Source organism: Tubulanus polymorphus, chromosome 4 (assembly GCF_964204645.1).
Source record: "Tubulanus polymorphus chromosome 4, tnTubPoly1.2, whole genome shotgun sequence".
Classification (NCBI taxonomy): Eukaryota; Metazoa; Nemertea; class Palaeonemertea; order Tubulaniformes; family Tubulanidae; genus Tubulanus; species Tubulanus polymorphus.
The window spans coordinates 8583958-8602305 of record NC_134028.1 but is presented as its reverse complement, the minus strand read 5'-3'; the positions used below and the strand labels follow the sequence as shown (position 1 = coordinate 8602305).

Below are 18348 nucleotides of genomic sequence, written 5' to 3'. Positions count from 1 at the left end.
CAACAATTAAGCATCAATCGTTTTAACCATGAAAATCCACTTTTTTCATGCCCAGATACCCGATGTATCCAGAGATTCAGGCATTCAGTCAAACATTTAGAAATGCGCGTGTTATCTTAAATCAGATCTATGGAACTATAGCACAGTCTTGGCCAAGTCCGAAACAGATGAAGATCGGTGTTCAGTTGTTAGATTGGCAAAACAACCCCGAAACAGTCTTAGATCGGTATGAAATCGAAGACTTGCCATTCAACCGGCGCCACGGCTCAAATCAAAACATCAAACCATTAGATTACTTACAAGATTGTTCTTCCGGTGAGAATCCGACGACTTCCATCGCTTCCAACGTCGTTTTGAACATCTCCGACTCGACGACATCGGGAATAAGCAGGTTTCCATTGCTCATAAAACGGTAGTCTTTCACATCACTCAATAGAAACTCTCCTGTCAATCAGATCAAAACAAATGATTAAATACGCGAGCGAGGTATCAGAGAACTGGTCGAGTTATCCCAGCAACGATTATTCTAAAACCAACGGTTATTCGAAAGACTGGTCCTTGAGTTATAGAAATATAAACCAACCCGCCAAAAAATCTTCTTAACCTGAAAATACTTCTGAGATCACCAACTTAGAAGAGGTATCTTTTTGTGAATGAAGCATACCCAAAATTTCAAGATTATGCTGAACCTAAGGGTACCTACAGTAGGAACAGTTCATCCATGTTCAGAAATTATATATCCATGTTCAGAAATTGTATCTAACAGAAAGTTTGAAGTATCTGGAGGATTTCTTTCTGGAATTAAGCCGGGACTTTCAGCAAGATTTCCAGTGCGAGATGCAGGGGATAGAATTGCGGAGGATTTCTGGCATGAGACATAGGGGATAGCGATATTATGTAGAAATTCTTATGGCATATCTGTATGTAAAAATGTGTAATGTCTAACTGGACTGGTACAGTTCTGTTGGAAGCATACTCGGTTTTTTACCTACCCACCCAAAAAATAATTTTTCTGGATATGGAACCTAAAGAACCTAAAGAAGATAATGTGAAATCAAGAGAAATAGGGAATTTCAAAGACGATGTGCTACCGACACATAAGAAATCTACAGTTACCAAAATGTTGAGAAAGGGAGTATTGCGTTAGAACGTGGACTAGAGTCCATGATTAGAACATGGAATCCTTTTATCATCCTTCAACTGCCGAGCAATAAACAGGAGAGGCCAGAGAAGAAAATTCAACCGAGTAACTCTGCCACCGTCAGGATTTAAACCGACAAATGCTGGATTGACAAGACCGGCGACAGATGGCTCACGACCCAGCTACTACGCCACTCTCGGATTCATGTAATCCTGAATTGTACGTGAATTATTTCATTCGTATATCACTTGATACTTATATCAACTGGATATTGTGCGGTGCGTTATGCGATACACACTGAAGTCTGTGTCAATTGCATTCAGATGTTAAAAGTCAGCGAAGAGTATTATTACGATACCTGCTACAGCCGTTTTTAGGATAACGATAAAAACGAGTTTTTAAGCGATAATCAATAATTGTAATGTTTGCTATAGAGGCAGACGCGCTCCCGAGATAGATAGATCCGAGCCACCTGTTTGTAGTAGAATACCGGAACAGATGGCTTGTATAACCATCACTGGGGTAGAATATGAACCACTCGATGCGATAGCCGCGATCACCGGAGCGTCTTTGGCATTGGCCAAATTATGCTCGAAAAAACTGTTCACACGGGTGCCAAATGTTGGGTCCGTGTGCCTGTTCAGCCCAGGCCAAATTTAGCCCGACCAAAAACGCCGGAACTGGCCAAATTTTAGCACGGTTCAAATTATTTCGTGTGAATTGATACAGGTTGCGGAAGCGACTCGTTTAGTATCGAATGAGTAGTTTACGTTTGAACGCACTCTCTTAATAGGCACACACCAAGTTTCACTCGGGCTGGATCCATGCCCATTTGGCCAGGGCCAAATCCTTTTCGCATGATCGCGGCTTATGTTGGAGCCACAATTTTCATAAAATAATCTATATGTGACTATTTTTAGTGAAGCCATTTGTATGCTTTGAAAGTGTTTAGGGCAGACTATAGGACTTAGCAGTCAGCCATGCCATAAGGATTCTTCTTATGAGTTTCAAAATTTTGAACGCGCGCTGAATAAGTCTGTACTCGATACATGTAATGAGTCCCGAAAGAATCAGAATTAGCTCTAGACAATAAGATTTTGAGCAGGCATGACAAACATCAGGCGGGACGTGGTATCCCTTTTGAAAAATTTTTTCAGCTCATCTGCCTTGTGATGAGCACTTCACGTAGAAGGTCGTAGCCAAATATTCTATATAGATTGCTTTGTATTATCGCTATTATATCACATATACCAATCGATTTGGTCTTGACCTGTAATCCAACTGTTGTTGTTGTCACTGAGAATACAACGAACTAGTAGGACAGTTTTACCCGGTAATGTTAAAAGTTCACGTAGGTACATATATCATTGTTATCATGTTAGCCATATATGTATGAACGCCGTTCATGACACTTCCACAAAATCATACTAAGCGCATTAGTAATATAATATATATATATATATATATATATATATATATATATATATATATATATATATATATATATATATATATATATATATATATATATATATATATATATATATATATATATATATATATATATATATATATATATATATATATATATACACTTACACTGTGAAGTTAGATATCTAGCTAAGATCTAGGAGCCGTTTAGAGAATGGGCACGTACACAATCCCATTTTGAGACAAATTTCATGATACAGTATTGTGAAGGAGACATGCACTTCCCCTCCAAGGATTTTTTTTAATAACACAATAATTGTTCATTGATGGATGTTCAAAACTTAGAATTACAGCTTCTTTCCCTCAAAAAGTTACTGAGGCTACCGCTCCACTCTACGCTACCCAAGAAAAAGCAAAATAATTTTCAGATTTTTTTTGAAGGCTAGAATTGACATGCTATGACTAATAATATTGGCGTGTCTAAGAGATAAATAAATAATCAGTCTGGTATCAGGTTGTCTGTCGACCTCTCTTCTGTCCTATATACAACCCTAATTACTATATAAGGAAGTACATGAGTATGCAACATTTGTCGGAACCACACGCGGAAGTTATGACAGGAAATCATAAAATATCGTCTAACACAACCGGTATCTGAACTATGCACGAAAAATGGCGATATTGAATCATAGGGTTTCTATTCATAGGAGATTAGATTCTAGGATAGGGGCAATCACAAATGAAACGACATCCTTTTCGGTATTCAATAGTTTTCATAGTTTTTGGTAATTTTTGGAGTTTTAAGGATTAGGTTAGTGAAGCTAGATAAAGGTGCAGGTCAATGGCCACGCAATCGATTGCAAATGGCAGATAGGTCGAGTGTGATGCAATCATCAGCAACGGTATGCGACCAGTCTCTATCAGTATGTCGATTGCCACTGGGAGAAACGATCGCTACTGGTGTCACTGGCAATAGCAGGGATGCTCAGGTCTATTGGTCTTTGCGATTTTATTGTCGCAAAGAATTGCATTACTGGCAGTCAGTCACAAGGCTGACCCACACCCATCTGAGGAAGGGCCAGTAGGAATGAGCAAGGTCTCTAGAATGCCAGGGTTCATAGCGTCCATGATCAATCTCATTTGATGAATTTCAAGGACCTTTTTGACTTCAATTCAAGGACTAATAATCATCGTATAATCGTTATATTTGCACTGTCCAGAATCATAGTTTTCATCTTAGTTGAGATGTATCATCAGACTAGTGTACTAGACCCAACAAAACAATGATCCGATATACTGTACTCTAAAGATATAGGTGTCCAAAAAGCTTCTAATTGTATTCGCATGGTCAGACGATACCATCCAAAAACCTTGACAATTTTAGAGCCCATTCCATGATACACAAGGCCTTGAATAGACCCATTCCCATTTCAAAACTTGTAAGGGCCTTCGAGGACTGCTATGAACCCTGGAATGCATGGTTCAACAACAAGGGGCGGCTTTGCACAATATATACCTTTATAAATTCATGGTCAATACTGCGATATTAGACTAGATCATACTATGCCAATTCAAACCCGGAACATTATCGTGAAATTTTTTTACGACAGACAACTCACAATACTGTACATGTAAATGATAACCAGCATCAACGAACCAACGGATGATTGAAAAGTAAAAACGTATTTAGGTCACAATTTTCACGTAAAATGTAAAATGACCCGCATGCTTTTACTTTTGCTTTTATGCATAATGAATTACCCTTCTCTATACGTACAATAATGTGACAATAAATACTATACAGCCGCGCAATGTTCTGTGTGAAAGGCCAAGTAAATTTACTCCATTTAATAATATCTATGTAAGCACATCCTAGTTACTCCTATGAATGAGCAATATTTTCAAGCCCTGGAATAAAAACAAGTTTACCTTTTTCCTCTTTCGTAGCGCCGTTGAGTAACTGGTAGAATATATGGAAGTTTCGTTCCTCTTTCGCCTGACGTACGCAACGCGATTTCTCCAGTAAATCTTAACATCGAAACGTCACGGTTAACAACATTTATACCGATATAGTAGTGGAACCTCACTACAACGTACTTCAGGGGAACAAAAAAATTTGTTCCTTAAAACTGAATCAGAGTTTGTAGTATCCGGTTTGAAATTCGAAAACCATATAACTTTTCGGGGTAAAATTCCAGGTCTGTAATGATTGTTATTTTAAGGCAATCCAAGTTTTCTAATAATTGTAATTTTTAAGGCAATCCTAGGTTTGTTATAATTGTAATTTTAAGGCACTTCAAAGGGCAGTTGCAATAATTGATAACTGGTTCCTTTTTATAAGCTTTCACAAAAACAGGAAGTAATAATATCATCATAATATCATCAACGGGGTCGCCATATAATGCTGGTAGATCCGAGATGCTAGCCGAAATAAGGGCCGTGTACAAGTAGTACAAACGATAACTCTACCCTATCCCTATCCCTTATGCCGATAGGGTTAATCGGAATTCGAGACCGTATTTCTGAAAACATCGAAAACACGACTAGAATCGACGGCACGACCTTCGTTCGATGACAGTTGCACAAGGATACAAGTTTCAATGTTAGCACCAGAAATGAAGCCGGACGCGTCGAAGTTGATTCGAATAAATTTACCCTGAAATAACGAAGAGAAACAAATTAATCGAAAAAAAAGATAAACAGGTGGCCCAAAATATCTGCAACTGAGGAAACGATTTCTATTACACAATTTCCCGCCTATGCAGAAGAGGTGGTGCAGGGTTAGCGAACGAATCCCCTAAAATTCTTAAAGTGCCCTTCTATTAATGTCGGTGTCAAAAAATTTGGGTCGAAATAGCTTGTAAATATCTTATTGTTGAATATTTGGAGATAAATATTATAAATCAAATGCCATAAAAATTATGAATGAGACGTTGCTTAAATTTTAAGTTATCGAAAATATAAAATTTGAGATCTAGCCTTTTTTGATAGGAAAGCGCCCTTTTTACGGTGAAAAAGTGCCCTTTTTCTTGAAACACATCTGCTGTCCAAAAAAAGCTCGGCGCGGGCCTGTATTTCACGGTGTTCTCACTATTTCAGTTGAACCAGCATGAATGGAATTTTCCGTAATCGACAATAGAAACTACCACAATGTATAAAACCAGACAGTCGGTGGTATTTAAAATATGCTGTATCCCGGCATTAAATTGATAGTCTGTGTAAATAAACCTCGACATAAACATCAGATATACTGACAACAGTGCATCGGAGTTTGCCGTACAAGCAATCAGATTACTTAGTTTTATCTATTCATGATTACGAATGTATGAATGACCTCCACGAAAATTTTGCCAGAAAATATCGACATAAAATTGGCATTTATCGACTTAAGCAAAAAGTCAATGAACATTTATTCTTTCTAGTTCAGACCATCATTATGTCGATGACTTATCCGAAGGACATCTTCTTACAACTACTTATTTACAAATTGGTAGTCAAAACTAGACATGACCAGGGGCTCATCTAGAATTTCTTCGTAGGATGGTGCAGAAAAAAGGGCAATTATACTTCGTAGCTATCGTAGTGCGAGTGCTGAAGGGGTGTAGCAGGGTGGATTCTAGAGAATTATTATTATTCTAGTGACTTTCAGGGAATCTGTCTAATTAATGGCAGCTACCATGACTGTCATTTATAATAAATGAATCTATGCATAATATCAAGAAGAAATTGGGGCCAGAAAAAAAGAAGGGCACTGGGAAAATCTTAGGGGGTATGCATCCCCCTCTGGGTCCAACCCTGATGACTTAAATAATGTGACGACCTATGCGATGACTTCTTAACCGAATTTTAATGTCTCTAAGTTGAAGGGGGTTTTGCGATAGTCAGTGAATTCCGATTAATACTTACGAAACGCGACGAGTTGTCATTTTTCACCGTTTTAGCGTTACCAAACGCTTCTAGGATCGGATTAGCCTGCAACAGTTGAGCCTCCAATTCACCCTGAAAACAATAATCAAAACTCTTATCATTATCATTCGTTTGATCATCAGATGAAACTCAAACGTTCGCGCGGGATCCTCAAATTTGTCAATCTGATAATACAATCAAACCTTGATTACGTTCAACATCAGTTTTTATCATTTCCGAAGCGACAATGCAGTTGGCCCTAACCTTTTCTCATAAGAACTAAAACGTGTAGAACTCTCCCACTTTCAGTGAACTTTCAATTTTCTAGCTACTGTGTTTCGCCAAAAGCAAACTTACAAAAATTGTAAGATGATTATAATTGTAATACGAATAAGAGAAAGTGTGTGCTTTTTACTGATACTGGTCAGTGTCATTTGAAATCAATCTGTTTCTCTAAGTATTTTAGGGGTAATTTGAACTGTGATTGAATCAAATAGATACGCACATCTACGATGTTTTCGTTAATACATCTATGTTTACCGTATTAATAGGAAAACATCGCGAGCTTAAGTTGTTCAATATTATTCGTATTAAGTAGGTATTTGCCTTGAGGGACTGGGTTTATGGTCTTCTATATACATACACGGTCTACCGACTATCATGTAAAGGAGATTATCGACAGACTCGACGGTCTAGTGACCATAAATACTTGTAGTTTCTTCTGTATATACAGTACGCATTCAATGACAGTTCAAAGCTTGAGACTTGCTTCAAGACTTTTTCGAGCCCGTGTACTAACGGCCTCGATACTTCCTTGCCCTGACAGCGGATATTGTCAATCCTGGATTCAGTGGGTTATAGGGACCTAGCTAGAAACATGGTACGGGGATTTGCTTAAAGCTCAGGGGGACCAGTGGACAGTGACTGCCTGGTCAACATGACGTCCACGCAGGGGTCCCCATAGACAGTATCAACAAGTTAATGGGCTGATGTACAGGGAATTTCTGATTTCTGACCGATACCCGACCTACGTCAGTGTGGCATATGTTTTATTATAGTGACTAGTATCTAGACCAGATAAGTAAAACCCAAATCAGAATAATTCTTTGGTGTTGGACCTCCTAGGTAATCCCTTTAAATAAGCACGAACGCAGGGACTGAAGGACTGAATTTCGTCGAGCAATACAAATATCTGCGGATCTGAAAAACTAACAACCACCACGCATTTTGCAGTCAATAAACAATCAATTTGCTCGGCGAGACATCGCCGTTTACCTAAGAAGCATCCGATTGCGTAGTGTCCGGAAAGGTAATAAAGAAGCAGGCTTAAGCAGAGATTACGATTAATATTAAAAAAAAGCTTTTAAGCCGAGAATAGAAACGAATCCATTCACCGCAACCAAATCTCCGTGTAAACCTAGGAATTAGACTCATAAAATCAAGCAGACTCAATCCAATCACCCAGAGATAGTCACAAACTTAAAAGCGAAGACAGATTAGACGCATCAGCTGTGTTGTATTTTTTATTTGAGTTGACTGGTAGAAACAACTATTGATGTTTTTTTCTAAGTCTGCATTACACTACCGGAGATGTTTACATATTGTGCATCGAACTCGACCCAAATAAAGGTTTCTGAGAAACGGAATAGAAGCTTCACAGAACGACGGAGCCCAGTTCTCTCACTATACCGAAAACTCGTTTCAGGGTCAAACGACTGAAACATCGACAGTCATCAACTAAAAAATACAATTACAATCCGAACCTAATTTTGACATTTCCAACTTTTAGACAGCGAGCTTTCTCTCACATCTAGCGCCAAGACATTGGAATAAATGAAAATCTTTCTGATTTATGTCATCTCAATCCGGATCAAAACCACCTTGTTCTGTGAATATTATAAGATTTTCCCAAAGGGACGCATTAATGAACTGTATTATAGGATTATTATACAATTTTTATCATCATTATTATCATAATCAGCATTATCATATCTTTCAATAGTCAAATAAATACGCTTATAATCCGGATCAGTTTCATTGGGATTTTACGTAAGAGAACATAAATAGGATTTCTCTAGACTGGCGGTCCTGTCATTACGAGTAAGCGGGTTTCACTGGAACTCATAGAACCTTATGACCTATCATTCCTGAATCTAGTTAATCAACTACCATAGCTACCCTGAAAGAACGACGAATAATTCGAAATCAGCAAAAACTGGTCGGTAAACCAGTCTCGTGACGAATTACGTTTAAAAACGGATTCGATTTATTTTTCCAAATAAACTTTCGCTCGAAAACACTCAATGAATTCGTGTTTTGGAATTCTCGGTTTGTTACAAATTGTCATCGTACTACGTATATGTACATATTTGTGTTAAATGGAATTTCTGTTTGGAATATTCAATGAATAAATAAACACCAGCGAACGAGCGAACGTCAGTGCCTGGACTTATGACCTAAAAAGGGATAAATATAATGTTTTCGCTCGCCGATGATTCACGCTTTCTCAGATATATATCAATCATCGACAAGCACGGGCAGAAAATATTCTAATTATTGTCGAAAATTGTCAATTGATTCGCGCGACTAAGAACGGCATTTTTCTGCCCACGGTCGCGACACCAGACGCACTGTATACGATTATTCGTCGTTTCAATGAGTCCATTCTTCACCTGAACTTCAGGTTTCTTTTATATCTTAATCATATGCGAAATTAGTGTTCATTCAATCCAATTCTACTCGATCTACGCGACATTTTTGTCTGCGTGGCTGGAATTAAAAGCCACTCGGTTACTACAACGTTGCATATATTCACTTGCACACAGCATTTTTTTTCTTTTATTCGCTAGCAGGTTCGAAGATCGTTTGAATGAACTGGAACCAAAATTTCCAATTAGACAAAAAGTTCTACAAATTCAATCGCCGATCGCACAACTATATCTGTACTTCGATTTCTGATTTCAAAATCGAACGCCCCAGTTTGCTCCCGGCAGTTGTGGTGCGTTTGTAAGATACCAATTCAAACGAAATCTTCCAATTAGATTTTTTAAAAACAGGGTCAATCCTTATTTCAAGACTAAACATTTTCTTTGTCGGTTACAATTACATATTCCAGTTGGTTGAGAAGAGACATTACAGAAACATGAAGTCAGTGCTCTTTATACAACGACCAAAGCGTCGAGTTGAAATGTCCAAGTGTTTTTGCTCAAATCTAAGGAGTTTCAAGCACCTTCAAAAGCAATTTCTGTTCAGAACAAGTTTTAAAGGAGTCACGAGATTTGGCCAGGGGCTCCTCATCCGTTTCTGTCCCAGTAAGTTGACCATGTTCAAATGCCGCAAAATGCAGCAAAATTTTCATTTCTTTTTTCGGTAAGCCCATGAACAGTGTGTATATAGAAATTTTTCTAGACTGATTCCTACTACATATATGATGATAAATCTATGAAGAATTGAACCGCAGAGCACTGTTAACGATCTAAAAACGGTAATTGGGTTAATACGTCTCCCATCATCAAGGCCATGGAAATGATTGATCCGAAATCAATCGACCAATCGATCAATACTGAGATCCGGAAATGCCGCATATCTATATGTAAGAAAACATGGCCATCAATTGTCAGATAATGACGGCGATACCTAAACTAATTAAGTTAAATTCGATGATGGACATTCAGCCAACGAGCTTTGATGACTCCGAATTCCCCCCCCCCCCCCGCGGTCATTGAGGCAATTCCCATGAACGCTAATCGTTTAATTTCAGACAATTAAAATGAAATTGTATTGTAAGATAGAATATACAGAGGTCCGGGTTGGAACTAAGTTGAGTCATAGTGCGCCTAAATCTCAACAATCTCCTCGAGCTATAGCATAAGACGGACTTTCGTCTTTCCATCGAAAAAATAATATTTCAATTTGATAATATGAGTGATATATAGTGGGGGGTTTATCATATATAAACAATGATACATTATAGAATCTATATTATCACTACGATTATATTATAGATAGCCTTTTATCGATGATATGTTGTAACAGCAAAAACATTATATGTATGCGTAACATTTGTAAATGTGTCGGGAAGAGAGGAATTTTTCAGGAATTTGACCTGAAATAAATTGTTTATTACGTTATAAAATTTCCGGCATAGACGATCGCCGCCGTGTGGTCACTGCGAACAGGCATGCAACGACTCGGAGATAACACAAATTATCGATATCGCCGAAGTAGTTCGAAGGCGATAAGAAGTCGAATAGCAAAATAAGTTACCCGATGATTTGGCGGTAATTTCGTGCCACACCGGGCTCTCGTCCTCCCTCCACAGGGATTCGAACCCGATGGCATCGTTCGAGGACTCAGCCACGGCATGAAACGGTGCCACACTAGACCGGGTGCGCAGATTTGCCAACAAGAAAGCTTGCGGCAAACCAGATTGCCGGCAAGAAAACTTGCGGCAAACCAGATTGCCCGTAGTATAATCGCTGAGGCAAATTTCACGGATAAACTATAACTGGAAAAACCCAGGCTAAAATAAAACGGGATATCTGATTGGCTAATATTGACATCTAAGCTGCGCACTCGGGTCGGCGTGGCAGGGTTTCGTACCGTGGCAAGTCTCGATGCCATCGGATTCGAATCTGTGCCGGTTTAAGATGGGGGAGGGGCTCTACGTATAAGGTGATCTAGAAATTTTGGGGGATCCGCATAATTCAGTGCGAAATAGTATAACGGGTGTACTACGTGACGATAACCTCCGAACCATAAACACCAACAAAGAAACCAGGGGCCAGGGGATAATATGTTCACAACAACACCTTGCGAAGGGTACACCGAGGTATGGTCAAATAATTTGTGCAAATCCTAAAATTCTCAGTGACTGACGACAATACAAAGCATTTATAATACAGATACGACAAACAAGCAAACAATTCAGTAGAAATTGGCAGAATGATTTTATTTGCTGATTTGAGCAGTTCCGAAAGCGAGGCGCCCGTATACGTTGCCAATTTCTAGCCGTGTGTGGTTAGTAAAGCCGGCACTAATATATGAAAAAGGGTTAATAACGAGCAAACTAAACCATACTTACAAGGTTTATATCCTTATACTGTGTGAATTGAACAAATTTATCATCAGTTATTAGCAAAATTGGACATGCAATTATCGTAAAACAATACAAGGCCTAGAAAAACATGCTTTTTTCGGCTCTAAGCGAGTCGGTTAAATAGGTATATTTTTCTAAGGTGGCGGCTGTGGGTGTTAATGTGGCATTCGAAAAAATGAATGCCATTCATTCATCAGTTGAAAATCTCGTAGTAGTCACGAAAAGTACTACGTACGTAAATAAGGGCAGTATATCATTTAATTCTTTATAAACGGTAATACACGAGACTCCGTCCGAGTTGGAACTTTTCAGTACAGTGAAAACTTGTCCAAGGTGAGTTAGATATTATTCATCTCATATGTGGTGGATTTATCGGCCGAGTGACCTTGAAATTTCCCCCCCCCCCCCCGAGACTTTTGTTTAGAAGATGGTGAAATGGTGCATATTTCATTCCTGATTTCAATCAGGAAAGTGCTCAGAATGCACCTCAATGCATCTAATATTCCAGATTTTGCCCAGACCCTCCTTTTTTGGTGCTCACAGATGACAACTAGGCCATCATTACGGGCCACACACTTTTCCCAGAAGCTAGATCCGTCCCTGTATATAATGCCCTAGAAAATATTTCAACAAAACATCTGAGTTTAACAGTCGTCCGAGCTAATCGAAACCAACTCGAACGGAGTCTAATGTAAGCGATATAAAGCCATTAAAGATATGTTTTCAATGATCCAAAAATAGATGGTGAAAAATGATACCGATGACGATCCAGGGTTCGATATACAATGAGATCGGTCATCACTGTGTAATAAACGAAGAAACAATATAATGTTTTGATTTGAATTGGTCGATACAGCAATATAGTAAAGAACGCGCCCCGCGCATAGGAAAGATTAGTAAATAAACGACGTGTGTCAATATATGAGAAATACGTTTTATCGTAATTCGTTATTCGTAACTGAATGAAATTCAACGAGAACAATGTATGAACGTTAATGTACATACGCGAGGACCAGAGCTGCCAGCCTGCCAAACTTTCCAATCGAGAGTAACAAACCTTACTGTAGCTTATATAGCTTAGGATGCAATTGTGCTTGGGTAGGAAGGTCCAACTATAAGCCAGAGCCGATTCGACTTACGTCAACGGGCATCAAGGAATTAATTCTGTTGCATTCTTATTCGACAGAAGTTAGCCCAGGGGATACACGTTTTATACAGTAGGAACTTCCTATGAAGCAGTTTTCTCCATATGCTGGAATTCTTAAGTGGCTACATCCTTTGTTAAGTATATGACATCGCGGCTGCCGAAGTAGCAAGGCTTTGGATCCCACAAATCTTAATTAAACTAAGCTTAATTTTGGTGTAATCATCTTTTTTTTCATATTAGCTCAATACATTTCGTATCGATTATCAGCATTGATTGAATATTGACATCGACTCTCGTAAGGGCAAAAGATAATTCACAAGCGGCGGCCGATTTTCAGAGGGTGGATGTAAAAATAAAAAGGGTGCCTGCCCGTCTATGGCTTGAGGCAAACGCTGATAAAGATGTACACCATATAAGGGACAGCAAATGATTTTACAGTACATGTCTCTTTATCAGGGACGGTTGACAGCTCTGGAGGACCGAAACTTAAATGACTTCTCTTAAATGACTCCAAGCAGAGTCACCAAGGAGTCGGTGATGTTGAAAAGATTGTTCGTATAACAGTTTTTATTAAGAGTAAATGAAAGAGATTTTCTCGAAGTAAGTCTCAAACGACGTTCAAATGTTTAAAACTTTCAAATGTGCAACGAAGTATCGAAATGTATGTACATTAGTTCACGAAACAGATATAAAGCCCTACGATGAGAGGGGAAAAACAAGAGACAGGACAGACTCAGGGACCTATAGGTTTGTATTATAACTGAAATGAAAACCCAGTCTCCGTCGTTAAAAACAACGATCGTCGTCTCATTCCGCTAACAGAAAAAGAAAAGAAAAAACGTTTCCAAAATCAACACGTTCAAGATCGCCTTTCGATTTAACAATCGTGACTATTGAACACGCTTTCAATTCAACACTATTGAACATTCATGCCGATCGATAAAAACATTGAACGAATGTTTTGAGCTCAAACAATACTGAGTTGCCACTTGAGCTTTCAACAATTTTCGACAACAAGTGTTTTAAAGCAATCGATTGCCGATTGGTTCTCCAAAACGCACATGACAAACGTTTTGGAAGATGATATTACAGTCGTCAAACTTTTTTCAACTGCCGCTCAAATTGACAGAAGCGTTCAAAACTCTTATCACCATCAGTATAAGCTATTCCAGTAAGACTTAGGTGATTTTCCACGAGCGACTTTTCTGGCAACTTCTCGTTTTATTCAAATCAATATGATCGCCATACATTCAGAGTCAATCGCGATATGTATTGCCCATTCAACGTCTGAATGGCGGTAATTCATTGCTGCAATGTGTCTTGTTGCCCGTCGACTCACCAAAATGAGACAAGCCCCGCTCGATACTTCGAGGCGTTACGCGCATCGACGTGCCGGTTTTAACGGGCGGAGACTGGTTAAGTTTTACAGAACAGTTGAGACTGAACGATATTTTTCATAACAAGTTCTAACGACTTCGAACTCATGATACCAAGAATGAACGTACCCAGTTAAACTTCTGTAATAAATAATGCGTAAAGTGATGAACATTCATTATATGGAGGGATTGTTGGAGCATCAGAAGCGATTCATTTAAGACAAAAAAAAATTTAATATTTTAAGTACGCTTAGCTGACCGAAATGCATTGGCTGGCATCAAAGTGCATTCAGGCCATGCCTTTATAATCGACGAGGACTTGTGACACCAGATGGCGTGCGTATCTAACAATAGGACTTTTTGCCCCCCATAACGAAAAGTAAGTCATGTACCTAAAGATACTTTCGAGTTCATAATGATGGTACCAATTACGCACAGTAATTCATTCATTTTCAGAAAATAAGGATAGATTTGAACTGTAAACAGCATCGATGTCCTATAGCACGCTATCGCCACCTGGTGGATCCTCATTTGCCACTAGGGGAATCTTCGATCGCAACAATACCGGTAGTTATCATGATAATATAATGCGAAAAATTTCAGATCAACTTTTTCAATAGAACAGCAGTAATAAACACTGGACAACGAATAACAAAACACAAACAAAAACAACAAGACAGTCATTGTCATATATCATATAGTTCAAGTAACAACTAGCTCAAACAACGTGATCCAGCTCAATCCACAGTGGTCAGTTAGACTTTGCCATATTCATCGAATTAACATAACCATCAATAACTGCAGAACTGGGGATTTTTTTGGGGGGGATATTTCTAACTCCTGAGTGAACTAGCCCAGGGGCCAGTTGCACAGTCGTGACAAAGTCCAAAAGTGGTCTTAAATCTTAAGACTGGTCTTAAGTTCTTAGATTGGCTATAGAACTAAATTGGTCTTAGACTGGTCTTAAGTCTAAGCCATGACTATGCAACCGGCCCCAGGAGTTGATGAGCATAGTGCGTATATGATATTCAACAATGACATTTTAGAAAAATTGATATACCACAAGACATTTTCTAGAGTTTCATCGAAAAGATTTCGTCGCCATCAGTTGTCCTGAACGAAACAGCAGAACCTCTAAGACACAGAACCGGTTTTTTTTCTTTTTTAGACCAGATTCAACTTTACTAACGACGATCAATCGACTTATAGTCGAGTTTACCGCGGGTTAAAGTTTAAACCGTTCCGCAAAACGAGCCCCAGGAACGTAGCCAGGGTTTCGGCGCCAAACAATTCACACACCTGTCAAATCGATCAGAGAACAAGTTTCTCATTCATATTCGATATAACATTTCTATATCATATCGTTATTCTCTACTAAAATACTACAAATCATTGACGATTGACGTTTTGCGTTCTGAAATTGGATTATATGTATGAAAAATGCCCGAATTCCCGAAATCGACTAATAAACTTAAGTCGACCCCCTCCCTTCGGGACTGCTAGCTTTCTGGTGAACAATCGAGGGTGGGGGACAACATTACTGAATATCATATCGATCAACGACTGAGCGTGGAAACACGGATTCTGCGCTATACAAGCTCTTATTATTATGAACTAATTTTTTGTCGAAATCGGGGAAACTATAATTTGGCAAAAAATGAGGGTGATGACTAGCAGTATTACTTAGATCAGCCAATTGGGTCCTTATGTCTGCATTGTTCTTTTCATTGCGCACGTGCAGTAGTGTCATAAGCCATACCAATAGACCTTCAGCGGGGATTCGAAACCAGATGGCATCGTTACACTTGGCCACGCCACAAAACCCTGCCACACTCATCATCCCTCGGCAGGGATTCGAGCCTGATGGCATTGAGAATCGCCACAGTACGAAACCCTGCCCGATTAGCCGCAGTGAGCAGGTTTGCTGCACAAGAAAATAGGATTTTTGAATGGCTACGCTGCACGTGTAACTGCGCACTCAGCCTAGTGTGGCAGGGTCTCATAGCGAGTCTCAACGCCATCAGGTTCGAATCCCTACCAGGGCAGAATGCTTATGCACAATCTTATAGCTGCTTTTATCTAATAATAGGACGACTGATACATTGCGTTCAGACAACCCGCAAAATCCCGGGAAGTACAATACAACAGCGAAGACGAAACCCGATCGATGACTCGTCTTTTAAAAAGATTCAAACAAACGCTGCCGATGATGATGATGATTATAACGAGGAGGACGAAAAGAACAAGGAAAACTTACGCGAAATTGTTCGAGGACGTTCGACGTCGTTTGTTTCGCCGATTTCAACGAGGCGGCGATGTACGCCAAATACTGGATCACTTTTTTCGTATTCTCAGTTTTACCGGCTCCCGATTCACCTCTGAAAATAACGTAACATCAGTTTTAAGCAATTAAAACCAAGCGTCGAATTAGATCGAATTAAAATCATTAGCAAATACGGCTGCGGCAGCACGGGTGGGAATTGCTAGACTGCAGTATCATCAACCATGTACAAAAATGCTATTTTTTGGCTTTTCATTAAACGTGGAGAAATGAACCACCTAAGGACATTCTACCCTATGCCCTATCATATGTGTTGCCAAATTTAACGGTTGTAGGTGCCATGGCTTAACAGAAGTAGTGTGACTAACATATCCTCACCACCATCAATTATAGTGTGATTCTGACTAATAAAACCTTTATTTCACATCCCCATACTTTTACAGCCAGTTTAAAAGGCAGGGTAATGGACCGTCCATGGAGCATGCACACAAATTTTGCAGATTTTCAACACCTCACCCCTAGCAATCCATGTATGTCATTCTGATCATTATATACAAAGGAAGAAAGTGGCCAATTTTGACCCAATTCAGTCAACAGCACGTCGCAACTAAATCCTCATTCGTGAAGTAATGCGGGTATATGGCATTCGGGCTTGGGATACTAGGTCATGGGTGCAAAACCTACAGTACAGCGAACTTTGGCAAGGCGAGGTTTACTGTAGTATCATTATCCTTACACTTGATTTATTGCTTTTGCAGCCAGGAAGATGCAGTACACGAGGAATGAAGCTTATAAGGCCCAGCTGAAAATGCACGTACGCAAAGCGGGCTCAATCAATTGGGTTCTCGAATGGGTGATTTTCCCAGTACATTTCGCCGTTTAAATATCTAATATATTTCGTCACCAATGTGCATGTGTTGTTTCACAAAAACTGATGATGGTGATAGCAGAAAATCGTTGATCCATTACACGAGAATGACTGTCAGCATGATATCGGATAACACGACTAATAAAATTAAAATCTTCCCCTGGCAATACTGGCTCGATCTGAATTTTTCGTAACAGACAAGTAATAGGAACTTAAGAATTCATTCATATTCGAATAAATTTGACAAAGGTGTTAGCAAATACTGCAGTTATGTCGTTAATACGGTCGTATAATGCGTACACGCTTGCCACAGCTCCATTCTTTTGTAGAGCGCATTTGTTTGGCACGTGTGCAGGAGCTTATTTCACGATGAACTTTGCAGAGCGCAAAATACTTACGTAACATTCGCTCATGTGCGACAATATTTAATAGCGTCACCGATCAATTTCATCGAGAATATCCGCACAAAATACTCTGAGAAATCTCTATTTACTTAATTAGATCATTCGATGGAGACGTACTAGTACACAGGCCTGCATGGACATATAGCCGCCTCAGACTCGAGTTTACATGCATAGAACAACCTTGCAGGAAAATGGGTAACTTACGTGCATAGAATTGACTGATCCTCGCGATCTGAAAGTATAATACGAACAACATATAAACAAATAAACTCATCTGCTTTTTTGTAGTCGGACACCAATAGTTTTTTTTATAGAACATGAGGGGCTTCGTTTTTAATTCATTAACAATCGAGTTAACCCCCAGGGGCACGTTTTTAGAGACTGGTATTATCTTAAACCCGATTTAAGTTAATACCAATCTATAAAACCGAGCCCAGGCTTTTAGTTAATACCGTTTAATGATATTTAGTTCATACTGGTATATATATATAACTGGCCCATGTTTTTGTTAAGGCTAGCCAGCTTCAGATTTAACCTCAACTTTCAACTCAATTGATATAATCTTTATGAAATCAGTAAGCGTGCAATATCTAAAAAAAAAACGAATGGCAAATTACCACTTCATAATATCATATCCTATCAATATTAAGTTATATCGAGTCAGGTATTTGGGACTTGAGTTCAAAATACCACCGC

The 18348-nt window shown here is 39.0% G+C and overlaps 1 protein-coding gene across 1 annotated transcript in view; it reads right to left on the bottom strand.

Annotated features, from left to right (window-relative positions):
• LOC141903116 (uncharacterized) overlaps nucleotides 1–18348 on the bottom strand; it is a 48387-nt gene that overhangs the window by 23248 nt on the left and 6791 nt on the right. Inside the window, exons 3-9 of the mRNA XM_074791084.1 lie at nucleotides 17857–17884; nucleotides 16357–16477; nucleotides 11562–11579; nucleotides 6479–6571; nucleotides 5165–5228; nucleotides 4502–4600; nucleotides 301–444 (exon numbers count right to left, since the gene is read on the bottom strand). Coding sequence (XP_074647185.1) covers nucleotides 301–444; nucleotides 4502–4600; nucleotides 5165–5228; nucleotides 6479–6571; nucleotides 11562–11579; nucleotides 16357–16477; nucleotides 17857–17884 — 567 coding nt within the window. The remainder of the gene's footprint in view (nucleotides 1–300; nucleotides 445–4501; nucleotides 4601–5164; nucleotides 5229–6478; nucleotides 6572–11561; nucleotides 11580–16356; nucleotides 16478–17856; nucleotides 17885–18348) is intronic.